Source organism: Propithecus coquereli, unplaced genomic scaffold (genome assembly GCF_000956105.1).
Source record: "Propithecus coquereli isolate 6110/MARCELLA unplaced genomic scaffold, Pcoq_1.0 Scaffold13, whole genome shotgun sequence".
Lineage (NCBI taxonomy): Eukaryota > Metazoa > Chordata > Mammalia > Primates > Indriidae > Propithecus > Propithecus coquereli.
This window is the reverse complement of record NW_012137191.1, coordinates 13,423,250-13,448,298: the sequence shown is the minus strand read 5'-3', so window position 1 is coordinate 13,448,298 and position 25,049 is coordinate 13,423,250. Positions and strand designations below refer to the sequence as shown.

The window sequence follows — 25,049 nt, the reverse complement described above, 5'->3', positions numbered from 1 at the left end:
ATTTCTAAGGTTGAAAAATATAGTAATTGAAAGGAAAACCACAATGACATGTTCCAATGATTTGACTTGTAAGACAAATTTAAAGGAATTACATAGAATGTAGTGGTGAAAGAAAAGATATCAAATATATTAAAGAAAGGTTAAGAAACATAGAGGAAGAATTGGAAGACAGCAGCAGCCCACGAGCATACCACTCTCAAGGAAAGGATTGCAATTTTCAGGCAGATGCCTATCCACAGATAGCTGTTCTCAGAAGGAACATTGTGAAACATGACTGAAGGAATCATTCAACAAGATTGAAGGAATCTGTGAGGGGCGTCTATACACAGGAAAAATTAGGAGGATAAAGTGCCGGGGCTGTCACTAATCACAGGGGAAATGCAAATTAAAACTGCAATGAGATATCACCTTACCCCTGTCAGAATATCTCTTTTTGAAAAGTCCCAAAACAATGGATGCTGGCATGGATGCAGAGAGAAAGGAATGCTTATACACTGTTGGTGGGACTGCAAATTAGCACAACCTCTGTGGAAAACAGGATGGAGATTTCTCAAAGAACTAAAAGTAGACCTACCATTTCATCCAGCAATCCTACTACTGAGTATCTACCCAATGGCAAAGCAGTCATTTCATCAAAAAGACCCGCATTCACCATAGAGTACTACTCAGCCGTAAAAAAAAATGAATTAATGCCTTTGCAGCAATATGGATGGAACTGGAGACCATTCTCTTAAGTAAAGTTTCTTAGCACTGGAAAAACAAACACCACATGTCTTCTCTAATAATTTGGAACTAATTGATGGGCATACATGGGTACAAAAAGAACTAAAAATCATTGGAAATCATGAAGGAGGGAGGAGGAAAGCAGGGAGGATGCAGTGAACAATATTCAGGTGATGGAACACCTATAGCCCTGACTAAAGCATTATAAAGCTATCCATGTAACAAAAATATTTGTATTACCTTAATATTTTGAAAAAAATAAAAAAAAGAGAAACAGGGAGGACAGAGTAAGAAAGCCCATTATGTATCTCATCAGAATTGTAGATGAGAGAATATTAATGAAAAATCTCCCTATTATAATTATTTAAAATTTTCAGACTTATAAATAACATTATAATATAATTTTTTAGGCACAAAGCTTTGTCCTCATTTCAAATTATTTTCCTAGGAAAGGTTTCTAGATATAGAACGAAGACACCAAAGGGCATTTTAAAGGCCTCTAATTCATAATGTCAAACTACGTACTTTATAGTTGCATAGTTATAAGCATTACATCACCACCAAGTATACATAAAAAAATGACTTGGCAAAAAATTGTATATCGTGTTTTAATTTGAATTTCTGATAACAATGTTATAATTATCTGGTTATCTGAGAAGTGAAAGAAAAAGATATATAGGGTACGTTCAAGTCTGACAGTGAAACTGTGAGCCACTGCAAATAATTAGCTTTCCATACCACTTCCAACTCCCTCGTGGTCCAGTGTCACATGCTGATTACTGCTGAACTCCACTTCTTCAATCGGAGCCCTTCCAGTAACAACGGTAGTCTCAGGAATAGGCAGAAATACTTCTGCTAGCAAGGTGGGACTACTGTGTCCAACAGTTTCATAGACCTGAAAACCAGAGAAGAGAAACAGCCATAAAAACACCAATTGAATATGCTCACTCTCAGATAATCAGTCCACATTGTTAGTGTTTGTGCTGGTCACTGTTACAGCCCAGAGGGCCCATGTCAGAGTGGAAAGTTGTGTGTTACTATGGTCCTCTTGGAGACCAGCGTACACCCTGTTTGCGGCCCAGTTGTTTACACCATTTTCTTGCTCAGCCTAATGTCCTGGGGTGGGGAGGTTAATCAAAGTAGCCAGTAAAGATAGTTGTTTGTATTCCAAACTAACACACAGATTACACAGAGGATGGGCTTCCCCTTTTCCCTGGCTCAGGTTGCTTTCAGAGAGCAGTGCCATCAGGTGGAAAGTGTGAGACAATAAAGGCATGCCATAGATGGGTTAATATCTGAACCAACCTCCAAGTCAGTAGGAGAAGCTCAACATTCTAGAACCCATTCCATTCCAGAGTGTCATGTTTAAATCTACTACTTGGCAAATCTCTCAAATTTCTTCCCTTCTAGAACTCATTTTATTTGTTATCTGCTGAAACCCCAGCCATTTTCTTGTCAGACCTTTTCCCAGACTGAGCCAACAACCGGCAGCTCTGATGCTGATTGCTGCGGTGTGTCTCATTATGATGCCATCACCACGAGGTGAAGGACCTTTGCCAGGGGAACACAAATTAAGAACGTACAATCCCACCTTAGTTGGACCCTCTGCTCTATTTGATCTCCTGTATTCTTGACTCACCTCGCTTTTGCAGTAAGACAACAAAGTATTCTACAGTTCTGCTGGCTTCTTTCCTGTGTTTTATTCTTTTCCCCCATGAGGTCTCTCTGGTTCACATTTCTTTAAAAATGTTGATTCTATACTATTATTTCTACTAATCAATCTTCATATTTTTCTTCTTATGCAATAGAGTCCCCTTGTCATCACTATTTTCCACTTACCACTTGGAGGCACAAAGATGACACTCTGGATCGACTCCGCCCACCCACCCTTACAGGGCACATGAATTGAGTCCTTTCCCAAGCATGAGGATGAATTTGTGCCTGGCTACCATCCTGGCCTCGCCACCCTGGTATCCACAGCTCAATCTGCAAGATGACTGACTGAGCTTGGAGGGACCACTGGGGCAAAGACAAAGAGGAAAACTGCTTAGGAACTGAACTCAGGACCCCAGGCGGTGACCACCAAGAGACCTGTGACTGTTCAGGGTTTTCCTGTGATGGAGTAGCCCAGTCTCCCTAGTCCAGGAGCTCAACAGGAAGCTGAGTCACACTCTCCAAACTCATCTTTATCAGTAAAAACAGGTGATATTTTGATCTATACTAAAAAATCTTTTATGGAAAATTTCAAACATATACAACACAAGAATGATAATATACCACTGACCCATCACCCAGCTTCAACTATCACTAACTTATGGCGAATCTTATTTCATCTATACTCTCACCATTCCCCTACCCTCCAATATCCTGAACTTAGACATCATTGCACCTGTAAATATTTCAATATGTATCTCTAAAAGATAAGGATATTTAAAAAAGCAAAATTACAATACTATTAATATTATGATAGTATCATAGTAATTCTTTAATAGCATCAACTATTGGTAAGTTTCAAATTCCTTGTGAGCCTCAAAAAATTCTGCAATATTTTGTTTGAATCAGGATCAAAATGTATTCCATATATTACAATTGATTGATATGTTCTCCAAGCATCTATTAATTTATAAGTGACCCCTTCTTTTTACACTTTTTCTTTATACTGTTATTGGTTCAGAACTCTGATGGGAAAAGGACTGCCATTTGTTGCTTGTCCCAATACTCTTAAGGGGCGATAGTTGTATAATCTTACACAACTTAAAGAACACATAGTAGGTTATTGTTTATTGCACAGGAAGCTTTGATTTGACCTGTTAAATTATGGACTCACTGGCATAAAGTTTAAGCCTGAGAAAATGGTGTATTTTCTTTCATTTAAAAAATTTTTAACTTTTTTGCAAAATTTTAATTCATTGAGCCATCCTTTTGTATGAAGCCCACTAGGGACTTTAGGTATGTTATCTTGTTTAATCTTCACCACAATCCTATGAAAGATGGCTTTTATTCCTGATGAGCATGCCTGCGCTGGTCACCTTGTTTAGTGAGGACCAGTAAACACAGTGATCACGTAGCAGGCATTTTTGGCGGACATCAGTGGAAGGCGTTGCTCCATAGATTGCTATATTAGAGACAGAAATGATTTCAGGAGTTTTTCAGGGCTATGCCTTGAAGGAATATGTGAATGTGTTAGTTCACATATCAAAAGCTGCCTGCCCTCCGGAGGGCATCTCAAAGGTCAGTGGCAGCTGCTTTCCAAGGTGACACTGCAGTCTCAAGCCTGTGGTTTTCACTTGCTTTGAACGACAAAGGAGGTTTGCATGGAGCCACAGGATGAGAGCTGACCAAAGAGTGCCCACCTGACGGACAGACACCTGTGGCTAAAAGCACTTAGCCCAAGGGACAGTTCCTGCTTGACTCCTGACTACCTGTCTCCATTCACAATAACTAGATAAAGAAATATGGAGCCACTATATCTCTATTCAACCCTTCTGTTAAGTGATAGCTTTATCTCAGAACTTAAAAGTTTGTCTTTGAAAGATTTTGTAACCATTTGCTCACGTAGATAGAGTTAATTAAGGGATCTATAGAAGGCTTTTGGGAGACTTTTAACCTAAAACGAACTACCTATTATTATGTAAATCTGTTACCCCTGGCAACCGATCTCTGTACCTATAAATACCCCTGTGAAACTTTACTCTGAGCCTCACAGTTCACGAGAATACTGTGGGGTCTCCCAAGCCCCTCCCCTTTATAAATCTACATCTATAAAACTGTACTTTCATCTCTGTGTATTCTTTTATTTCTCTATTCTATTATTTTGTATTTTCTATTATTTCCTTGTCCTTTGCGATGACTCCTGCCTAAGGGACCCGATTTTTTGCTGGGAGCATAGCTAACTCCCCATAGGAAGGGTTCTTGTTCCCAGACTCTGTAGCACATTCCTATCTGGTGTCCAGAGAGAAACTGAATGGGGACTCTTGCTGCCAAGTCTATGGGACAGAGGCAAAGACGGACTCTAGGGGACTAAAGTGTTTGCTAATTGGGACTACTGTCCCAATAAAATCAGCTTTTTTATTTAAAAAAATGGATTCCATCTGACAAAGCCATAAAACAGCTAAAATTTCCCCAAACCTTTTACCTTACTCTTTTAAGGCAGCAGCAGTTCTATTTAATGCTAGAATAAAAGGTTACTTTTAAAAATTGAGAAATGGGTGCTTTGGGCTGTAAATTAGTGTTTATAAATGGCTTTCTATATAATTAAGTTTAATTTTTGTTTTCTCTTTAAGCCAGGGGTTCTCAGGCTCAGCAATTGACAGTCTGGGCTGGATGATCCTTTGTTGTGGGGAGTTGCACATCACAGGATGCTTAGCAGCACCCCGGCCTCTACCCATTACAGATGCCAATAGCTGCCCACCAACTACGATAATGAAAAACGTCTCCAGACATTATCAAATGTGCATTGGGTGGGGGCAAAATCTGAGTAGCACTGCTCTAAGCAAAATGAGCATGTGTGTGTGCATGTGAGTTTGAACACGGAATGTTAATGAATAAAGAAGACTATAAATGGAATTTGATTTACGTTCAGCTGTTTAAAAACTCCTCTGTTGTGTAAGGCAAAGCAGCAGTGAATTCAGAATGGCAGTGAAATCAACTGCTGCAAAATAAGGGCCATTTATGAAATTATTATTACTTTCTCTGCATTTGGAGTATAGTTCGTTTTAACTCAAGAATCTGGTACAAATTTACCTAACAGTATGTAGAATCATATATATAAGACGAACCTTAGATATTTAGGGGAGTTAAACTGAGATAGATGAAAAATATGTTCCATCCTTAAGTAAAGTGTATACTGCATGGTTTTAAGTCATGTTTCTCTGATTTAAAGAAATCACAGTTTCATCTCTGGCCCTTAGGAGTTTTGGATCCCATACAAGTGGCTGCTCTTGGCTGCCTGGGGTGCTATTCACCAGTCCTGGCTGATGGCCCCACTGCTGCTCAGTGTTGACCCAAACTTTTCCTACTGTCATGTTCACAGACTCCCCTCCTTCACTGAAAAGGTTGGGGGCATCTGATGTGAATGCCTTTCACAGCCTTGCCCTCTACTCACCTCTCCTAGGTCAGTACTCCTTCCTCAATGGACCTTCCGAAGGCCAATCCCTCCAACATGTCCTGATCGCACCCTCCCAGCATCCCGTGGGATCTGATCTCTCGCCTCTCCAGCCCCCCCAATTTTCCTTATTTTCAAAGTCATCTATCTTTTCTCACAGCTGACAAACATGCTTGAGTCAACCACACCCTATAGTAAACCATGATCCCTTCAAATCCCTGTTCTATTTCTCTCCTTCCCTTTTCTGCCAAGGCTCTGGGATGGGAGCCTCTTCTTGGTATCTTCATTTTCTCTCCTCCCATTCCATTAGACCTCAGTCACCAGGTCCTTGTGTCAGTTCCCCACTGCAGTCTAATTGTCACATCAGGGACCACATCCAGTTCATCTTCCTGTTTCCCATGGTGCTTCATCGAAGGTATATGCTCGATAAACACTTGTTGGATGGTGGTTGCAGCACAGTGATGTGGTGAAGAGAACAGGTCTGTCCCTGAGCTCTGTCCCTTCTGGCTTTGTGACCTCAGGACAGTTATTTAACTTCCTCACATGTTTCTCCCTCCCTCCCTCTGTAAGACAGGGATGATTAATACAGCTACCATAGGTGAAGACTAAATGAGTTTATACATGAGAAAGGTTTGAATTATATCTGGCATATTATAATTGTTCAATAACTGTTATCTTATACTAGATATTATTAAATATTTACACAATATTTTCCTCATGCCAGAAATATAAAAGCTCAATAGGACTGATTCATAAGGAAAAACAATAATGCTAAAAAATATAAAAGCCATCCAGCAGTATTACTGTTGTTAGTTTTTTTGGAGTTGAGAAGATGAATGTATGGTAAAGTTACAGATGTGAGTAACAAACAAATGAAGGTAAAGATTTTTAAATTTCTAAGTCAAATTTCATTTTTGAAAGGTCAAGCATTTATTTTGGAAAGACCTCGGAAGCCAAGATTTTCAAGATCTTTCTGGAAGGACTCTGGTCTGGCTCCAACTCCCCGTCCAGTGATGTGTAATCTCACCCTTCTCTTGGGGCCAACTTTGATTCTCCTCCTGTTTCCTTCCTCAACTCAAACTGTCATCAAGCTCTGTGGACGCCACCAGTTGACAATGATTGATCTGCAATGTTGCCTTAATCCCTCCTTCCCATTTCTACTGCCAGTCCCCGATCCCATCCCCTCACTCCTGTGTCAGCCTTTGGACTCATCTTCCGCTTGTAGGACTGCCTTGGCATTCTTATCTCAAGCCTGGCTAGGATGCTCTGAGCCTTATGGTTTAAACATATGCAAGAAATCAAACATCATCGTCCACACCGTTCCCCTCAATGGTCCTTCACATAAGTTCACCAATGAGTATTGTATCTTTGGAGCTCTCTCTTATCTTCCAGCTGGATTGAATTCCCTGTGTGCTCCTTTGTGTCTGAGGCTTCCAATTCCCCACCATGCTCCTGGCACAGTCTTAAACCCTTGGTTGGCTCTTAACAATCAAGCGGCAGCATTCATGACTTGGTTGTTTAGTCATCAATTGATACGTTATTGTTTTGAGACTCTCAGAACTTTTCCTGAAATACATTAGGCTCTAAAAGTAAGAATGTGCTAGCACTAGTGTAAACAGATGCACTTAAGGTGATTTTTTTATTACCCTTCTAAAGTTACTGGTAATTCTTGAACTTTCCCTAATTCAAAACTGGCAATTTGATGGAAAATTTCCAAACAGCATTAACACTATTCCTAGAGACTTGAAATACAATATCCCCTACAATTAATTTCATCCGTAGCCACTACCTAATCATAAAAGGTTATGCTGTTGTGACACGTGATTTGATCAGTTATCAAATACCTTTAGATAGCATCAGAACTTAGGCAATACTCCCTTAAGTGGTAATTTTTTTTTTAAATGCTTACGTGATTCAGTTCTTAGGGCCAAACTAATTGCCTATGAATGTATTCTTGGAGGTAAAGGAGAAAACCGTTTTTTTGTTTAAAAAAATTATTTCATAGTATTTCAGAGAATTACTGTTATATTACTTTTAAAAAATTATTTTGACGATAATAACCACAGCAAGCTAATATTCAAGATGGTAAACACGGGATAGTGTTAAAGGCTTTGCTTGTATTTTAGAATATACGTGAAATAAAATAATAGTGTGCTGTGGAAGGCAGAAGATAGTCTTTCCTTCTGAAGTAATTCAGTAAATTTGGAACTGCCCACAGGGGGAGGGAGGGGGTTTCACAGACTCCCACCAATCAGGGGAGGCGGGGCTGGGGAGGCCCTAGTGCCCTCTCTCCATCTTTCTGACTCTCTTTCAGTGGGTCTCCTTGCTGAGGCTCCCTTGCCTTCCTACCTGCCACGGTACCATGTGCTGCTCTCCCTTCTAGCTCTTTATCTGGTCTTCTCATGTCTTCCTCACATCAGCTTTTCCCCTGCAGGGGAGGAACAGGGAGGATGTGTTAACTACGGGTATCGAACTAGGAGAAAGAACTCTGAATACTGAGATCTCTGCTCTTCTGTGAATGCAGAAAGGGGGGGATGCTATGTGGGCCCCCAGCAACTCCTCCTGTATTCAGAGCAGGTGACAGAAAAGCATCAGGTGGGCTTCCAGAGTTTGTGTTTACTTACTTTCTCGGTGAAGTTTTATTCTTAATTTAGGCAATGTTTTGTGTGCAGTAAGTCTGACTTTACACTTCAGCTTAAGCGAATGTGTTCGGGGCAACACAGGCAGGTTGATGTGGGGAACCAGCGAAGGTCTGGGGCTTCAGAACCAGCAGAACGGAACTCTCTCCAAAGGCATTCAGATTTTAAATGTTCCCAAACCCGGCTGTCCAAACAGAGGGCACTGCCCCCTGGGCCCCTGCAGGGAATACCTGGCCAGGAAAGGCTGCTGTTAATCAGGTATTAGTGGTATCAAGAATACTAGATTTTATCATTTTAACGTATCTGAAATTGAATTGAGCAGGGGCCGCCAAGTCTCCTTTCCAGCGAAGAGCTGGGAGCTCTCCACTCTCACATTCAGACGAAGTCACCCCATTTCGCTCTCTGGATCCATTGAGAGTTATAATCAAGAGGGAAAAGAAGTAGAAACTTGTAGAAAGATTATTTTCCCAGGGATGATATTCAGAAAGGGAATTTTCAGGCTTAAGGAAATCTTCGCTTTTTGCCAAACCTCCAAATTCAATCCCTTTTCTAAAACCATTCTTTACTTGCTCTCTGTTCTTATACCTATTAAGTTTGCAGCAAAAAACAAAAAGTTCTATTTTTTTCAAGTTCCAGAATATATATCCATTTTTAAAAATTTAGATGGCATTTTAAAGAATTATGTGAGTGACTAAGCCAATGTCTAAAATTTCAAGAAAAATGTTTTCAGTCGTGCAGATATCAATGCTGCTATCAACACAGCAAAGGAATTTGGCTTGAGGCTTGATGCTTTGTAAATGAGGACCACCCTCTGCCCTCACCTACAAATTAAAAGGTGTGGACAAAACTGCCACAGGCTCTGGAAAAATCCTAAACTCTATAGGTTGACCTTGGGTACCCAGTGGTGGCCCTTTTAGGATCCCCCTCCCATTTCTTGGTACCCCCACTCTCTTTCCATGTATTTCCGCTGTGCTTCCTTCCCACTGTCAAAAGAACAGCCTATCTTAGATGCCCTAAACTTCCTCTATCAATTTTAGGTTTTTATTTCTGAGGTCTAGGCAGGCGATGATACTCAAATTGTTGAACAACACACAGGGCCAGGCACTAACCACTCAGAAGAGCTGTCAGCCACAGCTTGGGATCAGAGTCCTGCAGGCACCAGCCTTGCTCAGCCACCCACTTTAACTGGTCAACTGTGGGAAGGTCCAAGGGATCTTGGAAGTGGGGTCTATGTGGCTAGGGTGGCATTTTGGGGACTCACGGCAGCATCTAGTTACCATTCAGTACAGAAGTATGTAAATATGTAATTAATAATTATACAGCTGTAATAGTACCCACAGACTTAATGTCAATTACAATCACTAGATAGTGAGTGCTTAGACTATTGTGTTGAAAAGGATTCTGAAGTTAAATCCAGGCTCAGTGGGGAAAAAAAGTCAGAATCCATTATTCTTTTCTGGCAGGGGTGGTGGATGGGAGTGAGAAATTCCTGTGTAAGTGGTGGATGAGGATCAGTGATTTCTGCCAGGGCAGTGGATGGGAAGCAAGGCCATGTGTGCCATATAGTTGCAACCTTAGTTAACAAGCCTGTTAGAATCGTAAGAGAGAAATCTGTTAGCATCAGAAGCAAGGATTCACCAAAAGAACAAACAAGTCTTAAGACACTGTAGTGGGCTGAATAGCCTCCTCCAAAAATTGATGTCTACCCAGAACCTCAGAATGTGACCCAATTTGGAAATGGGGTCTTCGCAGATGTAATTAGTTAAAGATCAGGATGACAGCGTACTGTATTAAGGTGGGGTATAAATCCAATGAGAGACAAAAGGACACACGGAGACACAGAGAAGCCCAGGTGAAGACGGAGGCAGAGACTGGAGTTAAGCTGCCAGAAACCAAGGAATTCCAAGAGCCAGGAGAAGCTGAAAGAGGCAAAGGAGGATTCCCCTCTAGAGCTTTTAGAGGGAGTATGGCCCTACGGACACCTTGATTTCAGACTTCAGGCCTCCAGACCTGAGAATGAATAAATTTCTGTTGTTTTTAAGCCACCAAGTCTGTGGTGCTTAGTTATGGCAGCCCTAGGAAACTGAAACAGACACAAGTAAATATATTGCTAATGGTGGGATTTAGGCTAGGGAGAAGATTTATTAATTTGGGGGATCCTAGCACTTTTATCTCTCCTCGTGCCCCATCATAACCACCTGTGATTATGCCAGAATTGATTTCTTTGTTGTATTATGCTAGGGTCCTGGTGGAGGGTGATATTGAAATAGTTCTTCGGTGAATGAGCTGGAGATCCCCCATCCCCCACCCCATCTTAAGCCACACACTTGAGCACTGCGGCCAGCGTTATTCTGCCAGCTTTTTCAGGAGGCAAGTGGGGTAGCAGATCTCTTTCTGCCAAGACCTTAGGAACAGATGTGCCAAGGAAGAGGCTGACCTATTCCCCTTGAGAACATATCAAGACACCTGCATAGCCAATGGATGACTTAAAACCAACTGACACTTGCAAGGAACAAAAAATTCATGGGACAGCGACTATAATTAAAATGTGTACCTGAAGTGTTAAACTCTCCGGCCAGTTGAATATTTGCAAATTGAAAATCTGACCAAAGTGAACTCGGAAGTCTGTCCCTAGTTGCCGACTGACCGTCCTGGACACCTCCTTGTTGTTGAAGAGCACCTTTAAGTACACTGAGCGCCTCTTTACATCTTCCCTTCGCCAGACCTCTGCCCTGCAAAAAGAAACCATTTGCAGGTGGGATTAGCATTCATGTACTAAGGGTCACTGGAATATTTGATAAATGGACGCTGAACAGAACAAGGTAAGCTGGAGGCAGTTCTGTCAGCCTCATTTAACCAAAATAGCACGGGTCTTGCAGAGCTTACTGTAATAAAATATTGCGATGCGGAACTCGTGGAGAAGCCAATTAAGTAAACATATTCTTTGTTAAGTGGAGTGAACTTAAACCATAAGGGATAGTAATGATTTATATTTGGATAAGAAGTTTTATCCTAAAAATATAGTAGCATATTATAGCAGTTAGATCAAGTCTATTTCTCTAAAATCCAAGCTTTTTCTCAACATTTTCAATAATAAGTGACTACACAATGGATACAGGCAGGATATCAAGTAACATTCCTTATTTTTAAAGATAATTTGAATCATAATAAAAGGTATGCTGGTACCTTGGAAAAGTTGAAGCATATCATTCTTATAGCCAGAAAGTTAAAAATAAACCAAACCCCCAAAAGTAGTCTTTAATTTTATTGCATATATTTGCAGAGATGCCCACGCCAAAATGCTTATTATTGGTTAAGTCAATAGCAATTCAAGCTTGTTGGGGAAGGGAAAAGATTAGGGCATCAAAATCTAAAGCTCAGGTTTTTTGGGCGGTAGTTTATTAAAAAAAATTTTTATTGTAGTGGTAAAACATATACAACGTAACATTTACCATTTTAACTATTTTTAAGTTTACAGTTCGGTGGCATTAAGTACATTCACAATGCTGTGCAGCCATCACCACGATCCATCTCTAGAACTTTTTCATCATCCAAACACAAATTTTCTAATCATTAAATTGGGTGGTAGTTTTAACTTTTTATATCTTTACAATTTAGACCTATCTCAGACACGAAATTGCTCAAATCACTTCAGCATTTTTTCTATAAAGGACATTTAACACTAAATTGCAAAGAGTATCTAAGACACCCACAGACTTGGACTCCACTCATAATAGATTACCAAATCAAGACCAGATTTTAGAAAGCATGCTCTGTCATCACACATTTTGACTGTTTATGACAGAATTATGTGGCATGGTATTTGTGTCTTGAAAATAACTAATTTAGTGCTAGAGAATAACTTATGTATAGCATCTAAATATGTGAAGTTGACAGAACACGTGAAAATACACAAGAAGCTACAATTTAAAAATAAATCAATCATTAATACCTTAACAGAAGTTTGAAATCAAGAAGGTTGTAGTTAGTCTTATAATGACATTAATTAATGTGGAATAATTAATTAATCCCCACATCCTAATGAACTTGGGCGCTGACTGCTTTGATTTGAATTCTCACTTTTTATGTTGGGACACTGGAGATTCCAGTCTTTGATATTCATGACAGCTCTTCTGTTTACTGGAGAATGAAGCCTGGGATTTGGTGGTATCAACGATTTTAATAGATTCCCTTTAATCCATTCTGATATCCTATAACATGCATCAGAATCACGTGATGACCTTGTGAAAACACAGTTTTCTGGGCCCCACCCCAGAGTTTCAGACTGAGTAAGTCTCAGGTAGAACCTGAGAGTTTGTATTTCTAACAAATTCTTAAATGAGGCTGATGCTGCTGACTCTAGGCCTATCCTTTGAAAACCATGACTATAAGGTATAGGGAATAAATAAATAGGCAGCAAATGAGAATGTCTATAAATATATTTTTATCAAATCAGGAGGGTGGGCTACAGGTGGCCTGACTTAGATACAAGCTACAAGGCTCACCCACAGTTCCCTTTGGGAGGTTCTATGAGGCCTTCAAAGAAAGCAGCTGGCTCCAAGAGCAGCTGGAATCAGGGTCAAGGAGAGGCCTTGGTGCCCATGCCAGGGAGGAGGGACATGCTACCAGTGGAGAGAAAAGGCACATTGAGGTTACCGATAAGGGACCCAAACCAAAAGCCACACAGACAGCCACTGTGTTTGTTTGTTTGTTATTTATTTATTTATTTTTAATTTTTTTCAAGACAGAGTCTTGCTCTGTTGCCCTAGCTAGAGTGCTGTGGCGTCAGCCTAGCTCACAGCAACCTCAAACTCCTGGGCTCAAGTGATCCTCCTGCCTCAGCCTCCCGAGTAGCTGGGACTACAGGCATGCGCCACCATGCCCGGCTAATTTTTTCCGTATATTTTTAGCTGTCCAGCTAATTTCTTTCTATTTTTTTAGTAGAGATGGGGTCTTGCTCTTTCTCAGGCTGGTCTCGAACTCCAGAGCTCAAACGATCTGCCCACCTCAGTGTCCCAGAGTGCTAGGATTACAGGCATGAGCCACCATGCCAGGCCTAGACAGCCACCGTGAAGAACAGGCATAGATTTGTGACTGGAAGCTTCTCTACAGGCAGCTTTACCTAGTGTGCTCCTGAGTAGGCAGCAGGGATGGGTAAGTGAGCCATGTGAAATCTCCTAACACGGGCAAACGTCAGGAATTTCATGAGGTTCAACCTAATATGTATTTACAGAGAGTCATTGATTCTTCTGATCATGCTGTTGTAGGTCAGCAGACGTACACTCCACACAGCATGCACGTGTGGGCGTGCGTGTACACATGCGAGCGTGCCAGATGTCAGCCTCACTCACGGTCAGAGTGTCCACTCACCTGGGGCACTGGTCGTTGGGGGTCACACTCCCCGCCAGGCTCAGCTCTGGGAGCAGCGTGGGCTCTCCAGGCCTCCTCCTGCTCTGCGCTGCTCTCTCCCTCACCTGCTGCTCTATCGCTGCCTGATCAGTGGGCTCCGGAGGGGTGGGCTTCACAGGATCCTCCTCAGGATACGGCTCCTCAGTCTCTTCCTCGGGATGTTCTTCTGTTGCTTGTTTCTTTTTCTTCTTCTTGGCCCTCTGTTGGGTAAGAGGCAATGTGATGTCAAACAGGAATTTTGGAATCTCATTCAAGAGCACAGTCGTCAGAGCCACATGGACCTGGACGCAAACTCCAGCCCCACCTCAACCAGCCGTGTGTACTCAGGCAAGTTACTAAGTCACCTGGCCTCTCTGTGCCTCCGTTTTTCTCATCTACAAAATGGGAACAAACATAAGAAACTCCTCCCAGGGCTGTTAAAATGAGGATAAGGCACTTATGATAGTGCCTGGTCCCTAGAAAGCTTAAAAAAATGTTAGCTATTCATGTAATCATTAATACTGGTTCTCAAGGCCAAGGACACATCTTGAAATTAAAATAAGGCTTGTGAACACAGCGAGCATTGCAAGCCACCTTGCTCTATTACTTGTGCTTGAATTTGATTTTGCAGAGTCATGTGCATAAAGTTACATAATTTTCTGAGGGAAACTCAGAAGCATCCACACCCTACATTCCATGGGACAATGCATGCAAAATACTTAGCACAGTGCTTGACACATGCATGAGCAATTACTGTGTTATTTACTTGTTTTTTCACCCAGATAGTCACAGAGTGCTACCAAAGAACTATCTATGGACAATGCTGGCTCTGGTATCAGCTAGATGGGGGGCTTTTTAAACAGATGCATTAAGCAGTCACTTCACTAATCCTTTTGTCCCTTAGCCCGCCCTCCCAGACCCTGCTTGGTCAGGCCTGTGTTTACAAACCTGGGCTTTCTTCCAGGCTTTCCACTGCTGGTACGATGTTCTGTACTCTTCCATCTTCTGTTCATATTCCTCTGTGTGCTCTTCCAACAATTCACTTATTTCAGCTTGAATTTCTGCTTCATATGCTTCTTCATCTGCTTTCTGGTCAACTTTTTCCCTTTAAAATGATTTATAGTACCTTGGTTATTTCTTGAAATTAAAAGCAATAACAACAGCAGATACTTATATTGGGCTTGCTTTGTGCCAGTTCCTCTTCTAAAAGTATTGTGTGTGTTAACACAACCTCATGAGGCAGATACTGTTAATATTTGCATTTTATGCATGAGGGAACCTGCAGCACAGAGAAGTTAAGTAATTTGCCCAAGAAGGCTCAGTTGGTGAGTGGAGGAGCTGGAATATGAGCACAACCTATTGAACACTAAGCAATAAATGCCACTCTGAGGTAAATGACCCATAGAGTGTGCTGACACAGTGTCCATAAGTTCTCAGCTGATGGTGACAGACGTTTCATCAGTTATTTCATTAATTCTGCAAGTCTCTGAGGAATCACTGCATTTTGGTGGTACCATCAAATCACTTTTTTGACTTTGGATTGACAATTTTAGTTTTTCTTTGATGATTTTGCTGATATTCCTTCAGGAGACCAGCCCAACCCAAACCAGTGTTTCCCACGGCGTGTACTGTAGAACTTTGGTTCTGTGCTCTGTCCTACCAAAAAAAGATGCTGTGGCCGTATTGGCACTAGATTAAATAAATGTGAAAATTTCCTTGCTGGTCATCTTTTCTGAGCGCTTTGTGTGTTAATGCACAGTGTGACTGTGCAGTGGGGGGTGGCAAACATGCAGCACCACCAACCCACCCAGGACATCGGAGGTGGTGCAACTTGGTGACTGAGCTGTTCCTCCTACCACGTCTGGCTTCCAAGTTCTACTCTCCTCACGTTTCTCTCTCTGTTTTAGATAAATGTAGTCAAATGTCTAGAGCTGACAAATGTTTGCTTATGTCCGTGTGTGGCCTGGTGGTTTAGCAATGAACAGTCCCCCGAGGCACAAGCTCTTACAGATCTCTAGGATAACTACCACAGAAATCACTTTGGATACATGGTGGTACCTGAAATTTATAAACATTGGGGAGATTTGGCCCCCAAATTATGTTCCATCTCTGATTATACAGAGAACCATTCACTTTTCTCATTGCTATTCAGAAACATGAATAAACTATTAGAAACTTGAATAATTTTTTATAGGAAAAAATTATGCTTTATCATATGGTGGCTAGATGAATCAAGAATGTGAAAAAAATGGCACCCCAGGAGAATTTGGGAAACAGCTACTTATTGGAGGAAGGGGTATTATGACCTTATGGGTAAATTGCTTATAAATTTAGTTTATCCTATAAACTTAAGAAGGAAGGAAGGAAGAGAGGGAGGGACAGAAGGAGAAAGGGAGGAAGGGATGGAGGGAAAGAATAATCTAGCAAAGATTTATACACTGCTTCTGTGGGAGGGGTAGCTTGGGAGATGGAATTTGGAAGCAGAAATACTGGAATTTCTGGGAGACATCCATAGTTTTTCTATGATAGAATACTTGAATTTGTTTTTTGTTAACCAGTATTAACTGAGTAGATGCTAAGTCACAGGTGCTCTATTGGGGACCAGATATAAAATAACAATAAGGTCCTTGCTCTCAAAGAGCACACAATCATATTTGTCCTGCAAAGTGTAAGATTTTTTTTTAGTTTTATGATTACAGCCCAAGAAAATCACAGTTTGCAGGCATCTTTGGCTAAAATATGACTGTTTTGAAAGCAATATGTCAGATATATGCCTAAATTTTTTCCTTTTTGTGTAGACAAAAGGATACACACAATACTTATCCAGAAGAAACAAACAGGAAAGGACCAAGACCTACAGCAGAGACACTTTTGCATTAATACGTAGAACATGGTTTTGTGGTGATAAACTGTACTCTCAGGTATATATAAAATTTCAGTGAATTAGGTAGCATAAATGTTATCAATGCTTACTTTCTCCAAACCGCAAAGATCAATTCCAAATGGATTAAAGAGGAAATGTGAAAGATAAAACTATAAAGGTTATAGGAGACAATATCATAGAATATCTACATGACTCAGGGGAAGGGTTACTTAAGCAACATATGAAAAGCACCAATCATAAAGGAAAAGACTAATATATCCTTTTAAAGTCAAGAATTTCTATTCATCAAAAATTACCAGAAAGAGAGTAAAAAGGCAACGGTGAAGTGGGAGAAGGTATCTGCAATACACACCACTAACAAGTTCTTAAGTCTAGGATTACATGCAAAACTCTTGCAAATTACCAAAAAAGATAAAAAGACAAACAATCCAGTTCAAAAATTGACAAAAGCCTTGAACAGATACCTCACAAAAGAGGAAATCCAAATAATCACATATGAAAAATGCCTACCCTCATGAGTAGTCAGGGAAATATAAATTGAAACATGGCAGCAGATTAGCGGCATGTTAATGTTTGACCCCATCAGGTGATATACACGATATGGACCTGTGGGAACCCTGGTGAAAGTATAAACCAGCACAATCACTCTGGAAAATGTTTGGAATCAGCATGTGAAGTTGGAGAAATACATCCCCTAAGACTCAACAGTTGCATTTCCAGGTATATTTATGGAAAACTTGGGCACATGTATCCTAAAAGTACAGAAATGTCTATAGAAGTGGTATTTATAAAAGTTAAAACATGGAGTCAACTCAAATGCCCGTCAACAGTAAAATGGACAGATTTTCCTATATTCATATAATGAAGTATTATAAAGCAAAGATAACAAACTATGTGCTGTCAAATAGCTGAATCTCGCAAACATAGTATTGAAGAAAAGAAACGATTGTATATTCACTAACGAATTCACACAATATACTTACACTTACATAAAAGTGGAATACAGGCAATATTAAACCATGTATTCTTAGGGAGTACACAAAGACAGCAAAACTTTATAAAAGCAAGTAAACAATGACCTCAGAAATCCAGATAGTTGTCACATCTGGGATGGAGGGGGTGGTGATGGGGAAAGGAACACGCTGGTTTCTCAGGTACAGCAATGTTCTATTTCTTAACTTGGGAGTGGTTATGTGGTTATTCATTTGTAATTATTTTTCAAACTGTATCCATGTTTTATACATTTTTCTCAACGTATGATATAGCCCAATAAAAGAATTTTTGAAAAAAGCCTACTTTCTCAAAACAAGTTTCAAGGGCGTATTGGTAAACCTCTGGAACTCTCGAAGGGATTTCATCTCCTTCCAAACTTTAATGATGGTCTTAAGCAATGTTCGATCTCTTTCTTGTTCAGCATCCCGCAGTTTTCTAGTTTGTCTACAAGATATACAAGTATATGTTAAAAAGTTATGTAGGTGTGTTCACAAATAAAAAAAGAAATTAATAATGCTACAGTGACTGTATATTCAATTTGTAGTTACCATTATTTCTAGACAAGTACTAGAAATCCAAATACCAATGCAAATTTAAAGACAATAGGATACCGATTTGTTTTGAGAGGTCTATTTGATTTTGCTCTCTCTAGGTGAATCTAACTTCAATTAAACTAAATTATCTTTTAAAATTCTTATTAAAACTCTGAACCCTTAAATAATCACCTTTGAAGTTAAGAAAATAAAAAGCTCAGTAAAGGTAGCTCTCACAGAATACATTATTGTAAACAAAGCAAAGTATGGTACTTACTGTCCTAGTTAACAACAAATACATTAAAACCTTTCTGTGTTAATACAAATCACAAGTTCCACACTGAGGAAATGAAGTATTGTTACTGTATTTCTTGGAGAGTTTTCAGTGCTAAGTAGATTACAGATAATTTTGGCTTGATCTGAAGAGGTATCATTTGAAAATGTGTTCATCTTTATTTTTGTTATTTAAAATGTTTGGAAATTGTTTAATGCCTTTCTTTAGGCCTTCTTTATGAATGATAGCCCAATCCAGACCTTGAATACATTCTATCATGCTATTAATTAATTAATTATGAAGCAACCATTTAATTTTTGAACAAGTACTAGTATGTCATTCCAGCAGATTCAGAAGTGTCCAGGAGATAGGAGGTGTCTCTGTCCTTAGGGAGTTCATCCTTTAGCCTAGAGGACAGACACATACACAACTGATATAATACAGTGTGAGATTTGCCTAAGAGAAGACCACGAGAATCCAAGGAGGCAGCATTTTACAAATTAGCCCCTCCTGACCTCCAGTAGGAAGGGCTGAATCTGGAGGTTGCACTTATGATGACTTAGTCTGGAGAGATGGTACAGAGAAGCAAGGAGGTCTAAGTTTCTAATCCATCAACTGGTAGCTGTGGAAAAGGAAGATGACAAAAGATGACAGCCAGTTAGGAGTTGGGCAGCCAAGGTCCGGGACTCTCTGAAGTCCTTAGAAGAGCAAGTGACAAACTAGAATAAGAAACATTCTCCTTGAGGGGCAGTCAAGCACCGTGGTTAAGGGTGCAGTTGTTGAAGCCAGATTACCCAAATTTGAAGCCTCGTTCTATCCTTTTCTAGCTGGACCTGTGCAAGACATTTCCCTTTCCCAGGCTGCTTCTGTAAAATAAGGATGCTAGAGAACCGACCTCACTGGGATGCTGGGAGAAGTAAATGAGATAATCCACACAATGTGCTTAGAACCTTGCCTCATACCTGGTAAGTGGCCCACAAACGTTACCTGTCATTACCAGGTGGTCTCTTCTTCTCTTACGCCTTTAGCTGCTAGCTCCCCTGCCTCCGCTTTAAAAATTGCAATATAAAATTATTTTACTGAGTTACACAACACCTTCAAGCTTTCTGATACATTTGCTACTTCTCTTTTTAGTATCTAACAAAATAGTTTCCCAGAAATGTTAGAAAAAGGTCTTAGATACAAAAGTTTGACATATGAGCTAAAGAAGCAGGGAATCACAAAAAATATTTAATTTACAATTGTGACCAGAGCTGCAGGGGAAGAGAGGAAGCCAGTTTTGATTAGGCAGTGGGGAACAGTTTTCTGAAGCCCAATGTGGATGGGGTCTGGAGTACAGAGGGGACATTCAGCTCAGAGATGAAACTGACAGCCACTGGCATCTAGATAATGTTTAAAGCTGCAGAAGTGGATTCATCAAAAAGGTTAAGGAAAGAACAACATCTGAGGAATTCCAAACATTTATAAGCTGGGCAGAGGAGGAAGGTTAGGCCTTGGATGATGAGGACAGGCAGCTGGTGAGGGATGAGGACATCCAGGAGAGGGTGGTGGATGGAGATGAAGGAATGACAATGTCTCGACAGTCAACACGTGGGGATGGTGCCAGCGTCCAGAGCTCAGAGCTTCTATTCCACTTAGTTATGTGGAGGTTCCAGCGGCTGGGGTGAGAGCTGCTTCAGAGGAAAGGTGAGCACAGAAGTGAGACAGGGTGGATTGGAGACGGGAGGGAGTGGAGACAGTCTGAATAGCAAATGTTCCCAGAGGTTTGGCTGTGAAAGGAAACATAAAGTGATAGTTGGATGGACATCTGGGGTCATAGAATTTTTATTTGCCCAAGATCGAGCACATCTGAGGGTGAAGACCCCAAGAGAAGGTTAAAGTGTTTCTCTGTATCGCATGAACATCCCTGTTTCTTTCCTTATATATCCTGGTTCCAGTTCAGAGGACAAGCAGTGTGGTCAGGAAGCTGTTATGCAAGATAAAATGGGAAGTGCTCAAAGCAGTGCGGGCCCAGGTTAACCGCACCAGCTGAGGGCCCAGCAGATAATCGGGTGGGGGTTCTTGGAGGCAGCGGATCAGATCCCAGGGGATTTGAGCAAGGGGGTCTGCATGGTGAGACATACAGGAACAGATCATCTGCCTAGAAACTGTTTTACCACCTAGAGAAAAGTCAGTAAAGGACTGAAATCCCCTCTTTTACTGGGTCATAAATGATGAATCTCAGAGGTTTCGTCTCCAGGGGCGGCAGAATTATTGCAATGAGTCTGCCTTCCATGAGTCCACCGGGCTTGTCTGTAGGCCTCACATATAGTTCTGCTGTTTTCCAAATAGTGGTTAATAAATACGATTTCACATCGAACGATAACTGCTTTCAGAACAGCTTTTTGTTACCTTTTTCTTACCCAATGCTTGCTAAAATAAAAATTATTCTCACAAGGAGGCTGCAATGTTTTCCTTTTAACATAAAAAATTTTGTCATTTTTAAACAGTCTTCATACTTTTGCAATTATAGTATACAAACTTCACTAATGTACACTTTGCTGGAAGAATTTCCAACTCATGGCTAGAATTGTAAGAAAAAAAGTATATGTTGACACTAATTGATTTATTATTTCCTATTCTAAGAATTTATTCTGTGGAAATAGTCATACAGGCAAACAAATATGTATATATACATACACAAATACATACTTAGGGAATTTTAATTAAAGTATGATTTAAGTAATAAAAAATCGGAATAATACAAATGCCTATCAATTGGGGATTGTATAAACTAATAAGTTTAAATAATGCCTGCCTTTAAACGATGATAGAGATGTACTATAATAGATGTACTATAGATGTAGTATAATAGGAAGAGTACCTAGATGTACTAAAATAGGAAGAGGTCTAAGATGCATTGTACATAAAAAAGTTGCAGAATGGTATATGCAATATGATCCCTCTAATAAAATATATATACATGAACACATCTATGTGTGTAAACGTGTGTGTGCATGTTTGCATGTATGTAAGCTACTGGTGTCTTACTTTTGTGGGTAATGCTGTGCTCATCCTTGCACACATACCCATGTGCACAGGCAGATGTAGCTCCTTAGAGCACACACATATGAAGAGGAATTGCTGGTTCCAAGCTGATGGGCATTTTCAATACTTTTCTAGTCTATGGCCAAGCTGTTCTCTAAAGTGGTGGTTCTAGCAATTTTTGCTTACACCTGGAGAGTATGAGACTATTTCCCCACATCCTCATTCACATTATCGGATTTCAAATTTTAAATTAATAGGATGGATGTGTTTCATTGTTTTATTTGGCATAATTTCATATGCATGCAGTGCATTTAGAAAAGCTATCTGGAAAAATAATTCTAAACAAGTGCTTATCTAACAGGGGAAAAAAAATAGTAGTTACAATTATAAACTTTACTCACCGAATTTCAGATTTATATTCATTGATGGTTTTTTGGATCATATCAAGAGACTGATGAGGTTTTTCTGGATTAAGGCCAGTCTGAACAGCATTTCTTAGAGCTTGAAGCTTAAAAAGATATGGATACAAGTTTTGAGTTAGAAACTCTATTGCCTACTGCAAGCAATGTGAGTAGACCTACCCTCTTCTGGGCAAAATGGTGGCAGCAGTCTGTGAATGGATGTTCAAGCATCCGGCTGTCTCCAACTTTCATCAAAATGAACTGTGACAGAGAATGTTTTATCTGCTCTTAAAAAAACTGAAATAATAAAGAATAGTGTATGTCTATCTTTGTTCTGTGGCCCAGATAATCAAGCCACTCATGACAAATATTACTTTCATGTGTGTGTCTCAGAAACAAGTTTTCTTGTAAAGTTAACAGTGGGTCTTTCCGGGTCCTGCACATACAATGCTATTCCTGTGATATGAAGAAATCATAAAATTATAGACTCACAAAAGGAGGTATTGTGAAGTTATTTCTCTTATTTGGGCAGTGAGGTTCTAAAGTTGGGGCATGAGACCAAAATTGCCTATAGTCAAAATGATCCATGAAAATCCCATGTGATAATGTCACATTGGAAATAAATCCAAACTGGATAGCCATTTCTTTGAGCATTAGTCAAAGCAAGTGACTTGTGTTTAGGTGCCACACTGTGGGAAAATACATATGAAAATGAAAATGTCTCCAAGGTCAGAGGGATTCTCAAGCCACCAATGGTCTCAGGATCTGAGATCACATAAGCAAGTAATAGCCATGTATCTGCCATCTAATACCTACTTCTGGTAGGTGTGATCACTCATGCTGTTTACCTAAATCTTTCTCTTTAAAGCAAGCATGTGGTATTGAATTTGCATGTTTTAAATGTGCACCATCTCTATCCTCCTTTTTGCCTCTAGGTAAGACAATGTATCACACATCCTAGACAGAGGGAACACATCAATGAGGGGCATGAACACTTTGCTGCTAGAAAGTATTTTCATTTGTTTGGGCTCATTGGAAGAACCAACCCCACCAACAATAAGCATGGAAGAGCTCATATATACCTTATCAGTAAGAAACTTTGCCTTGTTTCTCTGGTGTCTTGCAAGGTACTGATCATATAACTGGGCCAGCTTGGCTGCCAAAACATGCTCTCGGCTAAAACAGGGATGATGAGTGAAGATTAACCCTGAAATATCAATGTCCAGTTGGAAATTTCCAGAAGGGTCTCCAGATCCAATCATATGCTGACTACGGTGGACATATTTCACTGCCTGCCAAAGAGAGCAGAGTGTGGATGGAATATAGTGAAAGCACTTACTAGTTAATCCGCAGTGGGAAAACGGTCAGGTGCAAAATACCTCATATCCTGGTCAAGTCAGTGGAAGATGCTTGATTACCTGTTTGCAAATTTTAGGGGCCTGCTCTTTTTTTGAATACTTGAAAAGGAAAATGAAAGACCAGGAGTGAGAAAAGAAACCACTTCAATCTTGCTTTTCTATCTTTTTGGTTTCATTACTCTCCCAAGTCATCGTTCTAATGTTTTTTGTGTAGACGATTCTGTTTCTTGAAATCTTGGGTTTTGTAGCTGGTGACCTCGAGTTCTTTTAACGAGAAAAGCATAGATTCTAGTTCAAACTGATCTTTATTTGGATCATAGATATACTCCTGTGTAATGAAAATTTTAAAACATGGAGAAATCTTTATTTTGTAGACAGCAGCAAGAGATTAGCTTTTACTTAACCAAGCTCCATGTTGGCACCCGTTTTACCTGGGGAGGAAGGAAGGTGGAATGCAAGATAACAGAGGAAGGGGGTGCAGCTGAGTGTGTGGAAAACAGAAAGGGAGATTTCCAGTGGGGATTCTGGGATTGTCTGGTGTATAGTGTATCAGATAGATTTCTCTGTTTTTTTTTTTTTCACAAAATCTTCAAGATAATCTGCCTTGATCACTGCTATTGTGGTTGGGGAGCTCAGAGGTAGAGAGGAAATATCTCTGATTTTGTGTCTTTATTTTCTCTCCTCATTATATAAAGCCTGACTATAGTCAGGATGTGGTGGTTTGAGACAGGTCACTCAATCCTTTCCTTTTGCAGAGATGAGCTTTGGAAGCTATTTACTTTACCTGGAAAATGATAATATAAGATCATGTGGCACAAATGTATTATTAACAAATTATGAGGTTAAATGGAAGTTGTAAAAACTGTAATCAGAATTAAAGCCTTCATTCCTCTTAAATTGTGGGTAACATGTTCAGTAATCTCTTCATTGAATTCTTTTGCATGGTAAAGATGCTGCATTTAGGCCGGAAGCCTTGGATTCTAGCCCTGGTTCTACCTTGAACTTGCTCTGAAATCTTTGGCAAGTCACTATAAGTCTCTGGGCCTCTGTTTTTTCATCTGTACAAATGGTAGGCTGAGGAAAAAGATTCAATTCGCATTCTTCAGCTCACTAGGCATATCAAGCATTTCACATATGTCATCTCATTTATTCAACAAAGATTAATGGATGTCTGCAGTGTAGCAGAGCCTGTCATCAAGCAGCAATGAACTTAGAGGGGAAGACAGCCCCAGGATCTAGAAGTGTTAAGCCTGGAATGTGCCGAGAGTGGTACAGAAACGCAGAAGGGGGGATTCTAGCTAACATTATTCCCTATCAGACTAAGAACAGAGAAGAGGAGGTATATATTGTGAATATATGTGTGTGTATGCGTATACATGTATATACATATAGAAATGTATTCCCATTTGTTTTATACTGTGAGCTGATTTTCAGTTCCCACTAGTCACCAAAATAGTGACCAACATTTGCATTTACAGTAGAGCACATACATATGAGTCTCCATTTACCAGTTAATTTGTCATTGTGTTGTGTTGTTGCCTGCTTTGTACTAGTTTTCATAGGTAAGACTATATGATATTTTAGCCATTCAATTTTATATCTTTTCCCACCTGGATTAGTAGACTATTAATATATATTTAGGACTTATGGTTTTCTATAGGGCTCTAAAATAGTGTGTCCTACATTTATAATAATATCAATTTTATCTTATAAAATAATATTTAG

The 25,049-nt window shown here is 40.0% G+C and overlaps 1 protein-coding gene across 1 annotated transcript in view; it reads right to left on the bottom strand.

Annotated features, from left to right (window-relative positions):
* The window catches only part of CC2D2A (coiled-coil and C2 domain containing 2A), a 128,746-nt gene that overhangs the window by 46,204 nt on the left and 57,493 nt on the right, over window positions 1-25,049 (bottom strand). The window contains exons 12-18 of the mRNA XM_012638399.1: window positions 23,049-23,258; window positions 21,967-22,073; window positions 18,035-18,175; window positions 14,803-14,959; window positions 13,837-14,075; window positions 11,021-11,198; window positions 1,462-1,618 (exon numbers count right to left, since the gene is read on the bottom strand). Of these exons, the coding sequence (XP_012493853.1) occupies window positions 1,462-1,618; window positions 11,021-11,198; window positions 13,837-14,075; window positions 14,803-14,959; window positions 18,035-18,175; window positions 21,967-22,073; window positions 23,049-23,258 (1,189 nt within the window). The remainder of the gene's footprint in view (window positions 1-1,461; window positions 1,619-11,020; window positions 11,199-13,836; window positions 14,076-14,802; window positions 14,960-18,034; window positions 18,176-21,966; window positions 22,074-23,048; window positions 23,259-25,049) is intronic.